The sequence below is a fragment of the Lepidochelys olivacea genome (genome assembly GCF_965140295.1).
Source record: "Lepidochelys olivacea isolate rLepOli2 genome assembly, chromosome: 25".
Classification (NCBI taxonomy): Eukaryota; Metazoa; Chordata; order Testudines; family Cheloniidae; genus Lepidochelys; species Lepidochelys olivacea.
This window is the reverse complement of record NC_140435.1, coordinates 11,287,662-11,304,505: the sequence shown is the minus strand read 5'-3', so window position 1 is coordinate 11,304,505 and position 16,844 is coordinate 11,287,662. Positions and strand designations below refer to the sequence as shown.

Genomic DNA, 16,844 nt, shown 5'->3' with positions numbered 1-16,844 from the left:
CTGCAGGCCAGGTAGCTGGGGCTGTGTGAGTCCTAGACTCTGTTCAGGGAATCTCAGGGCACCCAGCATTGAGCAGGGCAGTATCTGAGTTATGCCATCCCCTCAGGGTGGCTACTATGGGTGGGTACCTGGGACGCTCTCAGCACCCCTCCGGCTGGACTTCCTAGCTGGGAGAATGCGTCCCACGCTCTCCGCCCGGCCCGCCAGTCTCCTGATTGTTGGGGTCGGCTCCTAGCACTCTCACTCTGGGGGGGGGGAAGTGGGGGACTATACTCCTGCTCTCCCTCTGCCCCCTTTATCTGTGGGGTGGGGTCCTCTCCCGTGAATGGGACGTTAACATGATTGCTGCCCCACTGTTCAGAACAGCAGCTGTGAAATCGACCGGGCCAGGCACCAGGCTGTACAGACAAACTGCAACCACCAGGCCCAGGCAGTAGTTGGGAACAGGGAACTTACTGGCCAGCCCCAGCGTGGCCACATGTTGAAGCGGGCCCTGGTTTAGCGGAGGAGAGAGGCCTGGGTTTAGCGGCTGTCCGCCCTCCCGCCTAAACCGCAGGCCGATCCTAGAGCCTGTGGCTTCCGGCTCCAATCGGGTCGAAGCAGCAGCTACTGGTTCTAATGGAACTGGCCTGTGCTCAGGCTTGTCTCGCTGTTCCCTTGCGCTCTGTGTCCACCTCTTGGCTCTGATCTTCTACTGACACTGGAAGCTCTTTGGGGCAGGGACTCTCTCTGTTCTGTTTGTGTGCGGGGGGGTGGGGGCGGCTAGGCGACCGCAGTACAGGTAATAACCCTACTCATACCAATGCCGGCTTGGCAGCTCTTGCATGAAAACCCAAATCACCCGATCAAAGCAAATCACCTCCCTGGTGGCAGGGGGCCTGACTCCAGCCCCCCAGGCTTTGTGTGTGGGGGACATTGGTTCAGGGGGCTGAATTCCCCCTGCCTGGAGTGGTGCACAGAGCAGCGGGGAGCTGTGCTGGGCAGCGGGTTCAAGCAGACTGAAGGAGGGGAGTCTTGGGCCAAACCAGTTCAAAGAGGACGAGGGAGCTATGTGGGGTTCTGCTTTCCCAGGCCGGGGCGAGGGGGAGCAGTGGGGGGGAAGGGGCTTTGCTTTCCCAGGCCAGGGGGGGAGCAGTGGGGGGGTTCTGCTTTCCCAGGCCGGGGCGAGGGGGAGCAGTGTGTGTGTGGGTTCTGCTTTCGCAGGCCGGGGGGAACAGTGGAGGGGTTCTGCTTTCCCAGACCGGGGCGAGGGCGAGCAGTGGGGGCGGGCTTTGCTTTCCCAGGCCAGGGGGGAGCAGTGGGGGGGGGGTTTTCTGCTTTCCCAGGCCAGGGCGAGGGGGAGCAGTGGGGGGGTTCTGCTTTCCCAGGCCGGGGCAAAGGGGAGCAGTGGGGATGGACTTTGCTTTCCTAGGCCAGGTGGGGAGCAGTGTGTGTGTGGGGGGGGTTCTGCTTTCCCAGGCCAGGGCGAGGGGGAGCAGTGGGGGGGAAGGGGCTTTGCTTTCTCAGGCCAGGGGGGGAGCAGTGGGGGGGTTCTGCTTTCCCAGGCCAGGGGGGGAGCAGTGAGGGGGGTTCTGCTTTCCCAGGCCAGGGCGAAGGGGGAGCAGTGGGGGGGGCCCTCTGCTTTCCCAGGCCAGGCCGGGGGAGGGGGGAGCAGCACCCCCCGTAATAGCCCCGGTCGGGCAGGTGCGCGGCGCGGCGCCTCCTCCCAGGCCCGGGGCTGGGACTTGCCTGCGCTCCCTGGCCCGCTCACCTGCGGGGAGCCGGGCGGCCCAATCAGGTGCGCGCATGGGAGGGCCCGGCCCGGGCTGCAAAACCCCCACGACGCCTGGTTCTTTTTCCGCCCGCGCTTCCTGCTCCGGGACTCCGGGCGCCGTGCGGGAGCCTCCCCTGCGCCCTCTGCCCGGCCCGGGCCCCGAGCCGGGGGCGAGATGGCCCTGCGGCCCCCGCTGCGGGGCGCCAAGCCCAAGCCCAGCCTGCCCCCCCACTACTACGAGGGCTTCCTGGAGAAGAAGGGGCCCCAGGACAAGGTAGGGACCCCCCCCCCCCACTCCGGGCTGGGACCGGGGCTGTGGTCGGCCGGGGCTTGGCCAGGGTCAGGCTCTGAGTTGCCAAGGGCTGAGCCATGGCCTTGAAGCCTCTGGTGTCGTCTTTCCCCCCCCACCCTAACCCCTGGCCCGCTCTGCCACACCAGCGCCCTGGTGCGGAGAGATCCGGGCAAGGAGCCAGCTCAGGGTGAAAGAAGCTAGAGCCCCCCCTCCCGAAGTGGCCCTGATCCCAAAGCCCAGGATCAGGCTCTCCAGGACTTTGCAGCGAGTCGGACTCTAAACCTCAAGCCAGGGCTGAACTTTGCAGGCAGGACTGGATCTGCCAGGTGCCTCCCCGCAAGCTCTGGGTGCTCCGATACCCCGGGGACAGGTCTCCTAGAATCGCCTGCCGTGGCTGGATCGGGCTTGCCTAGGCATGCCGTTGTTCCGGCATAACGATTACCCTTTAAATCCACTTCCTACCTTAATCTGAATTCACTTTCAGGTGTAGATGATAGATGGGCAGAAGCCAAATGCAAACTCGCAAAGCCAGATGTTACTGGCAGCCCCCATTTTCCTAACAAGCTAGGGCAACCACAGTCTTTGGGGTACGTGAAATCCTGATTGGACTTGAGCCTGTTTCGCTTGTCTAGACAAGAAAGTTGCACTGCTTTAACCTAAGGTGTGGCTTTAAACCAGTGCACTGCGTAGTGTGAACCCACTTATTTCAGTTTAGCTCAAGCCGGTTTCTAATCGCCTTTTGCTAAACCGAAATCTGCTTGGTTTAACCGGCACTCAGGGCGTCCACACAGCCTCTGGCCCCGGTTTAAATTCACCCTTTGAGTTAAACCAATGCAGCTTTCTCACGAAGACCGGCTCTTAGAAACAGCAGCCCCTGAGCACTGCAGCTAGCCCCAGTGTTAGGGTAATCCAAGCGGCAATGGCTGGGAAATCCCAGAGTAGGTGTGTAAAAGGGAGCGCAGGGCCCAGTGGCGGGGGGTGGTGGGTTGTTGGACAGGCGATACTTCCTCCAGCTCTGTGGAAGTGCGTTATCTGGTCTGCCTGGTGAAGGCTTCCTGTGCTCGCGGGTGTCTGTTCCATCGCAAACCCTCCTCTTGCCAAAGCTGAGCCCCCTGTCGCTTTCTACCACGTGGTTTGCCTGGGTCATTCTTTTTGGTGGTCGTTGGACGAAGTATGAGCCTGATCCTCGAGACGCGGATTGATGTAGCCGGGCCCTTAAGTGCTGGGCACCAGTCTGACAGGCCGAGAGGTGGCAATTCTCTTTCCCAACACTGCAAACGATCCGCCACTGAACCACACTTGGACATTTAAATACATTTGCCTGGGCTCCATTTGTTAACCTGGCTGCATTTATGGCCCCTAAACATTCCTGCCGTCTAGATTTCTGAGCACAGCTCTTTCTGGCATGGAGATAAGACGCTGTCGTGTTCACACCCTATACCTAATGGGAAGGGAGGCGCTCCTCCAGGTAGGGGACAGACACCACGCCATGTGACGTGCAGGCTGTTTGTCCCAGATGACGTCTTTCACCAGCTTGCTGGCATGGGATAAGGATGTCTCAGCAGGCAGTGTCATCCTCTCAGGATGGCTGAAAAGATCTGGGGTCTCTTTGAAAGCCTGGAGAATTCTAGGCCCTCAGAGTGTGGGAGTGAGATGCGATGAGCGGCATTGTCCCGTTAGTATGGGGAGGGGTAGTGACCCTATACGCGACCCGTAGGAATAACCTTTGAACTGTACACTGCACTCGCTCGGCTCCTTTCCAGCCCTACATCTTGGGGTGGTTTACAAAGGTGGGTGAGGAGCATCAGCTCCATATTAGAGATGGGGAAACTGAGGCACAGAGCGGGGCACCGACTTGCCCAAGGTCACCCAGTGAGTCCGTGGCAGAACCAGGATCAGAACCCAGATCTCCTGACTCCCAGGCCCGTCCTCTTGCTGTTAAACCCGGGACTTCAAACTCACATCAAGCACAACTTCCGCTTGTGCATAGCCACACGTGAGCGTGCCATCCCCGGTTTGTGTGACCGTGATGTGGCTGCACTCATGTGATGCTGACGTACGCGTGGCCTTGACACGTACCCACCTACGTGTGGGGCTGCTCTATCTGGTGAGCGTGAGATGCTGGCACCCTTCTGTGACACTGACAGCCCAAGGGCAGGGGCATGATCTTGGCACGTGCATGCCCATGGCCGTGGGTGAATTTGGCACATTGGGGCCTGTCGGGGCCAGTGCAGCGCTGGGGGCGGGCAATGGGGGCAGAGGCTGCAGAACCTTTATTGTGGGTCACAACACTTAGCTGTTGATGGCGAACAGGGAACAGTGATGGCCTTTGATTTCTGAGCCCTCCCAACCAGCCCACGCATGATGATGTCTGGGCTCTGCCCTCCCCCACAGGCCTTTGGCAGCTGATTCCGACTTGGGGCTGCCATGTCAGGCCGGGCCAGCATCAGCCTGTGCCGAGAATCGGCCCTTTCTCCTAGGCTCTGCCCTCGCAGGACCCCACCAGGCTGCCCCTGTTCCGGGGCTCCCACGCGGCTGGAGAAAAACACACGACAACGCGTCGTTCGGCGGCTGAGGGAAGCCAAAGCAGCCCCCTCCGAGACCAATCCTCTGCTCCGGCATGGCGGGCGCGGGGATGCTGGCCTGGCTGGACCAGCTGCCCCGGCAGGGCAGAGTCCACCGTGCAGAGATGGAACTAGGCTGCAGGGAGAGGGGGTGGGCACTGTCATTCCATAGACACCCCCTCTCTCCCCAAAGAGCTGATTCGCTGTCCCCCCCTACGTAACATCCGGGGAACATTCCGCTGCAGGTTCCTGGCCATTCCAGGTTTAGCACAGGGCTAGGGCATTGTTGGGGGGCAGGTATCTGCACAGTGCATGCTCACTAGGGGCCTCCCTCCCCTGGGCTGGCCCCCTCTGGTCCCAGCCTCCAATGCCCCTTTGCTCTGTCTTTGCAGGGGTATAAGAAATACTGGACAGGCCTGCAGGGGCTCACGCTGTATTTCTACAACACCAACCGAGACGTGCAGGTACGCAAAAGCCGCCCCACAGAGGAGCCGCTCTGTGGCACTCCCCGGTCAACCTGGGAAAGCCTCATGGGGGGCTCTGTCTCCTTGAGGTCTGATCCTGGCAGGTGCCCAGCCACTGGGAGCTGAGGGTGCTCAGCACCTCTCTGGATCAGGATCTCCTATCTCAACTCTCCTGGTGGCCTCCAGCCCTGGCTGGGGGACATCCCTCCTGGGGAGGCTCGGCTTGCTGGGGGTCTGCCATGCCCATGTGGGTGGCGAGGGCCTCGATCCCTCTGACCTGGGAAAGAGTCCCTTCTCCCCCCCCCACCCGCCCATGGGGATGGCTGTTCCCTAGAGTCACCATTAAGGGTGAGAGGCTTGCTTAGCCTGCACGGCCATGGGCCTGGTGGCTGGGGAGCCAATTGGTGCCCACGGCAGGGGTGGGTTTGGTGACATGGGCACCAGTCCACTGAGACCCAGCCAACTCTTGTCAGCCATGCTTCTGAGCAGGGCTGGATTTGAATCAGCAACCCAGAAGTGTTCACACACCCGCATCCCAGAGAAGAGGTGGGGGGCAGCCAGCCAGGCAGGGCTCCCTAGCGGGCATCTCTCTGCTCTGACTCCCTAGGGCCCTGCTCTGGGTTGCAGGAGTGGGGCTGGCTGATTTTCCCCCGCACTGATCTGTGCTTCGCCCTCCACAGTACGTGGAGAAGATCGACCTGGACAACTTCGTGTCCCTGACCGACAGCTACCTCCGGAGCGGCCCCCAGGCCAGCAACGAGGGGGTGGGGCTCAGCCTGAAGCTGAGGGGGCAGGAAGTAAAGTTAAAGGTACGTTTGCCCTGCATGGCCTCTGCCTCCCTCACCCCCGCGCTCTGGGTTTTACCCCAGTAATGTGTGTTTCCCTTGCAGGCTGAGAGCCTGGAGGCTCGGGAGATGTGGAAGGGTTTCATCTTCACCATGGTGGAGGTAATGCGCCTGGCTGATGTTGGAATGAGAAATCCGCCCCCCTTGCCTGCCCTCCCTTTGGCCCCCTCCACCCGACCCAGCCCTTGCACCCCCATGTGCTCACCCCTGCCCCACACAACCCACCCCACACCTCTGCTCACTCTGTGTACTCTGTGTACCCGCACGCTCGCTCCTGTCCGCCCCTGCCCACCCTAGATACACTCACCTGTGCCCGCCTCCCGCCAACCCTGCGAGTGCAGACACAGCCCTGCCCTCTCTCCTGCCCCCCGTCTCTCCCCCAGGTATCCCGTGCGGCGAGAGCTCGTCTTTGAGAGCCCTTGTCCAGGCTTGAGTCCGTGTTTCTTGACAACCCTGTCGGGGCAGGTCTCCGTTGGGTGCTCTGGGCCCACCCTGGGCTCCCCTCCCAGCGGTTCCCAGCCCCGTTGTCCCATGTCGGATTCAGCCCCGGGAAGCCCTTTGTGAGGAGCCTGCCCCCTGCTGGTCAGAGTCAAGGGCTGGCAGGTGGGAGCCGCGTTGGCGCCTCCTGCTGGCTGATTCCTGGGCCGCACAGAGGGTGGGTGGGAGGACTCCCGGGCCAGGGATGGGAGCAGCACTGAGGTCCTGAGAGGGAGGTGTCAGTGGAAGCCCCTGTCTGGTCTGTAGCCCGTTGCAGGGGAGACTCAGTGTGTCGTCCCTGTCCCTGCAGATGCAAGTCCCCTCCAACCTGACGTTGCTGCCCGGCCACATCTACATGATGTCCGAAGCCCTCTCCAAAGAGCAGGAGCGACGGGCCCAGCTGAGCCAACGCCGCAGCATGAGCTCCCTCCACTGCCAGTTGATGGAGGAGGAGATGCCAGCGTGAGTGGGGCCTGGGCCGGAGGGAGAGCCTAGTGCGCGGTGGGCCGGTGCCTCCATCCTGCCACGTCAGGCCAGGCCACTGGTCCAGCCTGTCTGGCGTCCCCCGGCCCGTGTCGGGCCAGCTCAGGCCACTAGTCCAGCCTGTCTGGCGTCTTCCCCTCCTGCCGCACCACTGACCCATCAGTACCGGTATCCCGCTGAAGGTCCGTCTGGTTCAGCATCCTGCCTTGCAAGTGGCCAGCCCCTGGCGCCTCCCCCGGAAGCAAGCCCTTCGCCCCGGCCCATGCCAACTGACGGCCTCCTTGCCCAGGGCCTCCCGCCCTCTCAGTGCTCTGGATCAGGAGAGCCGCCTGGCCCCTGTTACCGTAGCTGCCCACGCTGGTGCCAGCCCACGCTGGGGAACTGAGCAGCAGGGGGGCTTGCAGCTCACGGTCTCCCCCATCCTGATGGTCTCGGAGCTGCAATAGCCCAGAGGCTCTGGGTCACGGGCCAGCGGCTCTGGGGGGTTGGAGAGTCCCAGGTCGCCCAGGGAAGGCCTGGCGCGGTAACTGGGTCCTGTCCTTGCAGCTGCTATTTCAAGGTCTCCAGGACAGAGGCCCGGGTCCTGCTGGAGAGGAACCTGGACTGCGGCAACATGCTGCTGCGTCCAGGGGGCGACGGGAAGAGCATCTCGGTGACCACGTGTCAAATGCTGAACGGGTGAGAAGGCGGGGGATGGTCGGGGGCTTCCTGCTGGGGGGACGGGCCCAAGGCTGGAAGGGGGCAGGTCTGACACTAGCCTGCACATGGGGCGGAGTGTGAATCCTGGCACTAGTGTGGGGGGGGGGAGGGGTGACCCCAGTGCACACAGGGCTGGGAGTGTGAATCCTGGCACGAGTGTGTGCGTGTGTGTGAGGGGGGAATCCCAGTGCACGGGGTTGGGAGTGTGAATCCTGGCACTAGTGTGTGTGTGGGGAGGGGTGACCCCAGTGCACACAGGGCTAGGAGTGTGAATCCTGGCATTAGTGTGTGTGTGTGTGTGGGGGGGGGTGATCCCAGTGCACACAGGGCTGGGAGTGCGAATCCTGGCACTAGTGTCGAGAGGGGAATCCCAGTGCACGGGCTGTGATCACAAGCGGTGTGAGGGTCGGGTTGTGCAATCTCCCCGTCCTTCTCTTGCAGCACCCCAGTTGTGAAGCACTACAAAGTGAGCCGTGCGGGACAGCAATATGTCGTTGAGGTTGATCGGCCGGTGAGTGGGCCAGTTCTGCATCCCCACCTTATGCAGGGTCTGGGCCCCGGGTCTGGGCCCCAGGGGGAACAAACGGCTCCTGGAAGCACAGCCACCAAGGAACGTCATGGTGATAGCAGGCATAGAAGCCGGGCCTTGATCACTTACGCTACAGGAGAATCTCTGTAAGCTCTATAGGGCCTAGGACACACACACACACACAGCTAAGCAGTTCCAGGCAGCAGTGCCCAGCTGTGCTCTCCCATTCATCCCTGTATCATGAACCAATGATGTGGCCAAAAAGCCACAGGTGTAGAAATAAGAATAACCTCGACTGTAACACCAGCTAGGATAACCGTACCCGGGGCTGGCAACCCTCATGCTGCAGGGCACATGCTGACTGCCAGCTGGGGGTGTCAGCTAGGAGCAGAGAGCCCTGCAGACCGGGAGCGCCACTCGCAGGCTGCTAGGCTGGGAGCAGGATCTCTGAGGGGGTTGTGCAAAGCCTGGTCAGCCCCTCGGTGGCAGGGGCCTGAGGGTGGCCAAAAGCCGAGGTTAACAGGATTTCCCACCCTGCCCCAGCACCACTGCTCCTCCCTGGCTGATGTGGTGGAGTACTTCGTCTCCAACACCAAGAAGACCCTGGTGCCCTTGAGCCTGGATGAGGATTACGCTGAGAAGTTAGGTGGGTTCCCCCGTTTCGAGGGCTCCGGGTGCAAATTCTGGGCAGGGGGGCTGGGTTTGCATGGGTGGGTGAGCCAGGGGCCAGTGCATGCCGGGGGGCACAGGTATGGGTGTGTGGCAGATACCTCTGGGGAGGGGCACCTGTGTGTGTGTGTGTGGCGGGGGGGGCAGGGCGCACATGGAGGAGGATGCATGTACATTAGATGGCTAAGTGGGGGTGGGCAATGGGGCCTGGGTGAAAGGGGTGGGGCAGGGTGGGCCCAGGGGGGCACATGCATTAGCAGTGTGTGTCTGGGAGAGGGTGCCTGGACTTGGGAGAGGTGGGGGTGGGGAGAGGGCACATGGGATGGTAGGGCAGGGACGGAGAGGACCTGACTGCTGGGGATTCCCTCCCCCCCCCCAGCCACCTCTCCACCTGGTCCCTTCTGCCCCCTGCCCTTACAGGGCTGCCCAGCATCCCCCACCAGCCCCATGCTCCCCCATGGTCAGACTCCCTCCCCTGCCAGCCCCCCCAGCTCTGACCCCTCTCTTTGTGGTGTGTTTTGCAGAGTTTGTGGAGACTGATAAGGAGAACGGAGAGAGCATCTGGGAAACATCCATGCCCCCCTGCCCAAAGCCCCCCAAAGGTGAATGTGCCCAGCTTGCTCCAGGCACCTGCTACTGGCTGCAGCTCAGGGGCCCTGGCTTGTTCCTCCAGGGTTCGGGGCTGTTCGGTTGTGAAGAATATGCACGCCAGGCCCCATAGACCTCCCATGGCCTGGCCGCAACACAGCTCTGGAGAGCTGGCACAGGGCGCCTGCAAGCTTCCCCCCCCACAGCAGTGCCCTGCCCCTGCCGGCTGGGACTCCAGCGCTGTGAGCTCCCCCCCCAGCAGTGCCCTGATGTCTAGTGGCACTATTTTGATGTGGCATTTGACCTGTCTGGTGTGCTCATCACACACGATCGCATCCCCCACGATACCCTGCCCCCAGCCCAAGCTGAATCAGAGTGCTCCGGCCTGGCCTGCTCTCCCAGAGCCCTGTATTTTAGGGTCTGCATTTCCCCACTGCGTGCCAGCCAGTGCCCCTTACCTAACCCTGTGCCCATCTGGTTCCCCAGCCGGTGCCAAAGTGGAGGCAATGATTCCACCCATCTCCAGACAAAGTCCTCTGTCGAAGCCCCTTCCCACGCCTCCAGCGTCTGGGGAGGATCAAGAAGAGACCTACGTGAATGATGAAGGTGAGCTGGGGTCTGGGGAGATTGTGTCCTAGCTGGGTAAAATCTTGCTCCCCATCCTGGCCGGTGAATGAAATAACGCTGGCCTCATCACTGAGTCTGGCTGGTGCGGTTCTTCAGGGGAATCTCTGGTGCCGCGTGGAAGGGCACGATCCCCTCCCGAGGAGGGACAGGCTGGGGCCGGGGAGCGGGAATGGGACCTGGTACTGGAGAAAAGTCTCCTGGGGAAACCCCAGACTGCGATCCCAGCTCAGGCTCCCCCCCTCCCTCCCCTTCTCTCATGCAATTGTGTTTTTTTTCAGATGTGGCAGCCATCAAGGGAACAAAGCCAAAGCCAGCCTGCCGTGAGTAAACTGGCTATTGTGCCCGACCTTTCAGAACGGAGATAGTGTGTCGAACACAAGAGGCCACGTTGCTACAGAAGATCTATCCCCTGCCCCGCCCCCCACGCCTGGGCTTTGCACTCCCCTTTTCCCCACGGCTGCCCTTGGGGCAGGAAAATGCTCTGGCCACATGCAGAATCTGTTGCCCCAGACCAGCGATACAACTGGGAGATGCAGCACCCCTGGGAGCTCAGAGGAGGGTGAAAGGAGCCAGCCCCACTGGGGGATGCTGGGGGCTGTTGGGGCACAGCAGTGGATCTAAGTGGCCTCCCAGAGATCAGGGACAGAAAAGGCTTTTGGACCCTCCAGTCCATGGCTGCCAAGGTGGGATGGGTCATGTCTAGTGCTCCCATCACTTCCCCTGGGAGACCGGTCCCCAGGTGGCTAGTGTAGGAGAAGGGGCTGCTCTCTGACGGTCACTGGCGAAGGGGGAGGAATCCCAGTGAAAAGAGAGGAGGGAAACCTACGGGGCACAAAGGGAGAGGTGAAAGGACCAGCAGAGGCAGCCTGGCACGACCAGGGCGTGGGTGGTTTGGCCTAGCGGGTAGGACCAGGAGTCATGCCTAGTGGTTGGAGCAGAAGCAGGGTCTGGTGGTTGGTGTGGGAGCCAGGGTCAGGCTAGGGAGCGGAGCCGGAGCTGGAAACCAGGAGTCAGGCCTCAGGTCGGCGCCAGGGGAAAGCCAGGAATGCGAGTCGGAGCCTGAAGCAGGGAACGAGAGCGGGGTTGGTGGCGGCGACAGGCCGGGTGCTGCCGGCTGGCACAAGCCGCTTCCTGGAATTTCCTCCATGCTGACCTAGCGTGCCTGGGCCAGTCTGAGGTTTGGGGGGGGGGGGGGCTGCCAATTGGGTTTCCCCTGGGCGGGGTGCTCAGTCCCCCAGGGTTCAGAGTGTGAGGATGCAGCTCAGCGTGGGTGGCAGCTGAGCCGGGTTCTAGTCCTCTGGATCCCTCCCCAGCCTGGCTGGGGACTTGACGGGACAAGCGATGCTACGTGACCTGGGACTGCTGGAAACCGCATTCTAGCTGCCCAGGCCCAGAGCCACAAAGGCCTTTAGGTGCCTGACTCCCGCTGAAATGAGTTGCTGGACTGGGAGTTCGGTGGCTGTCACAGTGGGAGGGCACAGATCGGGAGGGTGGCTGGGTTGGGATGGGCAGAGGAGGGAGAGGAGCTGGGTGGGTGGCCCCCATCCTGCCAAGGATGCTGACCCCATAGCCCAGCTTTGAGCGGCCCAGGGCCACCCCTGAGTTTGACTCCAGCTCCAAACGCTCCCAGTGCTCAGAAGTGACGGGACAGACGTGGGTTCCGCATCCGGCGGCAGGGACAAGCTCTGGGGTGGGGGGTTAGGGTGGGGGGATGTGCTGGGAGGAGCCAGGGGACTGAGCGTCTTCACTTTTGTTTTCAGCCACGGTGGGGCCCGTGAAGGTGATTTGGGAGAGGGGCGGCCAGACCAAGGCGCCGCCTGTACCACCCAGCAAGCCAGGTACAGCCATTGCCAGCTGATTCGGTGCCCACCCCCGTTCTCCCCCCAAGGCTCTCTGCTCTAACCACCCCCCTTTCCCATCGCGATTGCCAGAGCTCGTGCCCGAGCCCTCGGCTGGCCACTGAGGATGCCCCTAGGGCAGTGAGGGGTGCAGGTTCCCACGGGATAAGCCCAGTTTGTCCCAGTCACTTGGGGCCTGACCTGGCACTGCTCAGCCCCCGGGAGCCACTCGATTTGCTCCCTCCCCCGGCCCCACTGGCCCATGCAGGAGCAGAGAACCACCCCCCCTCCCCGCCTGTGCGGCTGGCTATCACACCTCGAGGTCTAAGCAACCCTGAGCCCTGCTGGCCCCATTGCAAAGCCCATTCTGCCACCATCTCCCTCTGCCCCGCTTGGCCAGGTCAGTGGGGCTGGGGAAGCTCAGCCCCGTAGGGAGCAGGGTGGGCGCAGCAGAGGGTGTGTGGCTCCAGTGAGGGGGTCGGGGGATGTGCCAGAATGGAGATAAAGGGGGAGCTGTCCCGAGTCCCTAGGGTGTTTTTCATTTGACCCTGTTGGGTTGGGACCCCAGCGTCCAGGAGCCCCATACAGCTGCAGGTTGGGCAATGCTGTCTGGACTGCGACCTTACCTCCAGCAGAGTGGGTAGTAACCCTGAGTGCTTCTCCAGCACTTCCTGTCTGTAGATCCTAGAATCTCAGGGTTGGAAGGGACCTCAGGAAATCATCTAGTCCAACCCCCTGCTCAAAGCAGGACCAATCCCCAATTTTTGCCCCAGATTCCTAAATGGCCCCCTCAAGGATTGAACTCACAACCCTGGGTTTAGCAGGCCAATGCTCAAACCACTGAGCTATCCCTCCCCACCTCCACAAACACAGCCACGTGGTACAGAGCGGGAAACTGAGGCACGGAAAAGGGACGTGACTTGCCCAGGGCATCAGATGTAGCGTCCAGGTTCGCCATCCCCCACAATGCACTGCAGGATTCCCCCAGGGCTACCCATGCAAGCAGGTCCCAGGCTACCCTCTGGGCTGAGTGCTGGGAAGGATCTCCGGCCTGGGAGGTGGAGCGGGATGGGGCAAGAGGAGAGGACGCGGGCTCCTGTGCTCTGTTGACCAGCTCTGCACTCTCCATACCCAGCCGCTAAAGGCCAGTATATGAGGACACCCAGCAGCGCCCTCAACCTACGGCAACATGGTAGCAGCCAGGCCTCCCGCCAGGCCACGTCGTGGGTCGGAGACCTCCCCACAGGTAAGGGGAGGCCCCCTTGGCACGAGAGGCGGGGCTGCATGTGGCCATTGCCCTTGGCTTTCAGTGGACTGTAGCACTGCTGGTTATTGTGTGGCCAGAGCAGGGGTCTGGGAGCCAGGACTCCTGGGTTGTGGTCTCAGCTTTGGTAGGTGGTGGGGACTAGTGGCTAGCGCTGATGACGGCAAGTCAGGACCCCTGGGTTCTAGTCCCGGCTCCGGAGAGGTTCTGTACCCACCTTCTCTCTCCCCGTAGACATATCAGAGGAGCTGGCACGGAAGCTACAGGAACGAAGAGCCAACCTGGAGAACTGACCCGCTGCCCTGCACGGATGGCATGGCGGGCGAGGAGGGTTCTGCTGGGAACACAGGGTTCCAGTCCTCCCAGGGAACAAAACCTTGGCCCCAAACCTCTCCCAACTCTTGTGCAGCGTTGATCACGTACCCAGGGCCCGGCCCTTCTTCTCTGGCCCTTTCCCAGCACCGGGAGACACTGGTTTGTAGGGCTCGCGGCCCCCCACCTCGCCGACATAGCCTTAGCTCTGGGCCCTTCGGTGGTTTTTCTAGGGGCAAGGCTGCCACCTTGCATTGGGCCCTGGCTGTGCCCTTTCCGTGGCTCAGAGTGGCTGCCCCTAAGCCCGGTGTGATGTGGTCTGTGGGTGCCACGTGCCTGGACAAGCAGCAAGTGCCAAAGGGAGGGAACGATGCCCCATGGGTGGATCTGGGCGCAGCTGTGTGCCCTTGACACCAGAGAGGAAGCTAATCCAGATCCTGGCAGGCTGCAACTGGCCCTGCTGCAGAGCAAGGGGGTCTCTGCAGGTAACGCCAGAGCACCTTTAATAGCCATGTGATTCCCACAGTCCCAGGAGGGCTGTGGGCAAGGAGCTAATCCCACCCCCCAGATCAGGGAGGAAGCCTCAGGGCTTGTGTGCTGCGCTCGGACTCATTTGCCTAGACCAGGCCCTTTGCATGTTGCGGATCAGGCTTAAAAGGCACGGGAGGCGGGGGAGATGGGTGACGCCTTCCTGTGCTCAGGTTTCAGAGTAACAGCCGTGTTAGTCTGTATTTGCAAAAAGAAAAGGAGGACTTGTGGCACCTTAGCGACTAACCAATTTATTTGAGCATAAGCTTTCGTGAGCTACAGCTCACTTCATCAGATGTGAGCTGTAGCTCACGAAAGCTTATGCTCAAATAAATTGGTTAGTCTCTAAGGTGCCATAAGTACTCCTTTTTCTTTTTTCCTAGGCCCAGTCTGCTTAGGGGTGTTTCACAGTGCGGGGTAAACCAAAGGCAGAGCTGAGGGGCACACCTGTGCCTGGAATGCCAGCGGGGCTGGAAGCTAGAATTGAGGGGCAGTGGCAGGGCTGGCCGGGGCATCCCAGGGCTAGAATAGCAGGGGGGCTGCAGGTTGGGTTTGAGGGGCATCAACAAAGCTGTATGTAGGGGGAGCCCAGGGCAGTCCTGAAGTGGGTTGCATTGACAGAGGTGTGCCTCAGGGCTGAGGGCACCGGCCGAGCTGTGAGTGGGGCCCAGGGCTGGTACCGCAGGGAGCTCCAATTTGGAACTGGGTGTGTTGGCAGGGTGGTGCACGGGAAGGTCTCATGGCCCCTGCCAATACTACCCAGGACTCCAGGGAGCTCCTCAGTCCCTCTCCGACATCTGCACTCATCAATTAGAACAGCAAGACTGGGTCAGACCAACAGACCATCTAGTCCAGTGTCCTGTCTGCCAACAGTGGCCAGTGCCTGATGCTTCGGAGGGAATGAACAGAACAGGGCAGTTATTGAGTGATCCAGTCCCAGCTTCTGGCAGTCAGAGGCTACAGACACCCAGATTATGGTGTTGCATCCCTGACCATCTTGGCTAATCACTGTTGATGGGCCTACCCTCCATGAACGGATCTAATTCCTTTTTGAACCCAGTTATACTTTTGGCCTCCACAACATCCCCTGGCAAGGAGTTCCACAGGTTGACTGCATGTTGTGTGAAGAAATACTTCCTTTTGTTTGCTTTAAACCAGCTGCCTATTAATTTCATTGGGTGACCCCTGGTTATTGTGTTATGTGAAGGGGTAAAAATAATACTGCCTTCTATCATATCCTTAGTTGTCTTTTTTCCAAGCTGAAAAGTCTGTCTTTTCAATCTCTCCTCCTATGCAAGCTGTTCCATGCCCCTAATCATTTTTGTTGCCCTTCTCTGTACCTTTTCCAATTTTTTTTGAGATGGGGTGACCAGAAATGCATGCAGTATTCAAGGTGTGGCCGTACCATGGATTTATACGGTGGCATTATGATATTTTCTGTCTCATTATCTATCCCTTTCCTCCTGGTGCCTAACACTGTTTAGCTTTTTTGACTGCTGCTGTACATTAAGCAGATGTTTTCAGACAATGATTCACAATGGCTCCAAGATCTCTTTCTTGAGTGGCAACAGCTCATTTAGATCTTTAATTCTCCTAAGTCCCTCTGGGGAAAAGATCCTCCGTTCCTCTGAGTATGAATCAGTATTTTTCCAAATGTCAAATTCCCTTTAAAGCCTCAGCCATGAATCATTCCCTCTCCCAGGCACGGGCCTATCCCCAAACCCCCTGCCCTTCTCTCTGATCTGTGCAGGCTGCCTCCCTTCCCTTCCTGCTAACCCCTGCAAGCAGGGGGCCAGACAGACTGGCCTGGCCGGTGCACTGGACTCTTCCAAGCAGTGCCCTGGGCAGCTTGTCTTTGGCACGTGCCATGGTGCGCAATGATGCTAGAGGTGGTGATGCACGGCCCCTCTCAGTCTATCCTGTACGTTGCACTTGGTGGTGTGCCTTGAAATCGGCGGTGCTGTGCGGCTGTACGCCAGCTGAGGGCTGGCTCTCCGGCTGTACGGAGGCCGGTGCTTTTGAAGGGATTTGTACAGTGTTCGATTGTTACCCACTTTGCATACGTTGCTAATAAAATCGACCGTTTTCCCTCGACTCACCGGTGCTAGCCCCAGCCTCCTGCAGTCGCGGTCACATCCTAACTCCGCACGTCGGCTGGGGAGAGGGGACTGGGTGCAGGGGCTAGAGATGGGCTCCTGGCTGTGCCGCTACCAGGCTGTGAGACCTTGGGTGAGTCGCTCGTGATTTTTGGGGTGCCCAACGTGAGACAGCTTGGGCCTGGTTTTCAGAGGGTCTGAGAACCCCAAATTCCTGTGGGAGTGGTGGGAGGCTCAGCCCTTTTGAACAGCAGGTGCCATCTGCCTCGGGTTGGGTACCCCACATCATGGGGCCCACTTGAGAATTTTCCCCCTTCGGGCCCAAAGCCAGGCTGTACACTGGGGCTTAATTAACTCAAGAGCTACACAGAAAGCAGGAGTGAGCCCAGCCTGGAAACCCTCTGCCTACCCTCCTGTGCCATCTGCCCACACTGCAACTTTGCTGCAAAGGGCCTCTGGGGTGGGAGCCCACCCAGCTGCCAACCCCCCAGATACCTGACCCCACGCCATTCACCCACAGTCCTGAAATAGGAGAGAGGGATAAATGTTATTCCACTGACATGGTAGCTGGGCCAGGACTGTGGCCACCGCAGAGAGAGGCTGTTACCTCTTTGTGGGACGCTACTGCCCTGCACTCCAGCCCATGCGAGGCCAAGCAGGGTGGGGGGTTGTTTTGATCTCTTCCCTGTTACAGAGGGTTTAGATGTAAAACCTCCTTCAGCAGTCAGCCCCTTGGGTGACCTCCCCTTCCCTCCCCGGATCGGGCCTTTCCCCCATCCTTGGTGGAGGCCAGCTGCGTGGGAAGCACGGTCCTGC

General features: G+C 60.6%; 1 protein-coding gene across 1 annotated transcript; it reads left to right on the top strand.

Moving 5' to 3' along the window:
- The first annotated feature begins 1,837 nt into the window (after nucleotides 1–1,837).
- On the top strand, nucleotides 1,838–16,026 carry STAP2 (signal transducing adaptor family member 2). The gene is made up of 14 exons (XM_084614489.1): nucleotides 1,838–2,027; nucleotides 5,002–5,073; nucleotides 5,754–5,882; nucleotides 5,964–6,020; nucleotides 6,706–6,857; nucleotides 7,425–7,556; nucleotides 8,019–8,088; nucleotides 8,650–8,752; nucleotides 9,300–9,377; nucleotides 9,850–9,969; nucleotides 10,269–10,310; nucleotides 11,751–11,828; nucleotides 12,964–13,074; nucleotides 13,327–16,026. Exons 1-14 carry the CDS (start codon nucleotides 1,929–1,931, stop codon nucleotides 13,383–13,385), a joined length of 1,302 nt encoding a protein of 433 aa, XP_084470615.1. The 5' UTR covers nucleotides 1,838–1,928; the 3' UTR covers nucleotides 13,386–16,026.
- The last annotated feature ends 818 nt before the right edge of the window (nucleotides 16,027–16,844 follow it).

Excerpts from the sequence above, each read along its gene's own strand:
- STAP2 (XM_084614489.1), top strand. The coding sequence starts at position 1,929 with ATGGCCCTGCGGCCCCCGCTGCGGGGCGCCAAGCCCAAGCCCAGCCTG. Across the intron at positions 6,021-6,705 it reads TCATCTTCACCATGGTGGAG|ATGCAAGTCCCCTCCAACCT; the intron begins GTAATGCGCCTG and ends CTGTCCCTGCAG. Across the intron at positions 10,311-11,750 it reads AAAGCCAAAGCCAGCCTGCC|CCACGGTGGGGCCCGTGAAG; the intron begins GTGAGTAAACTG and ends TTTTGTTTTCAG.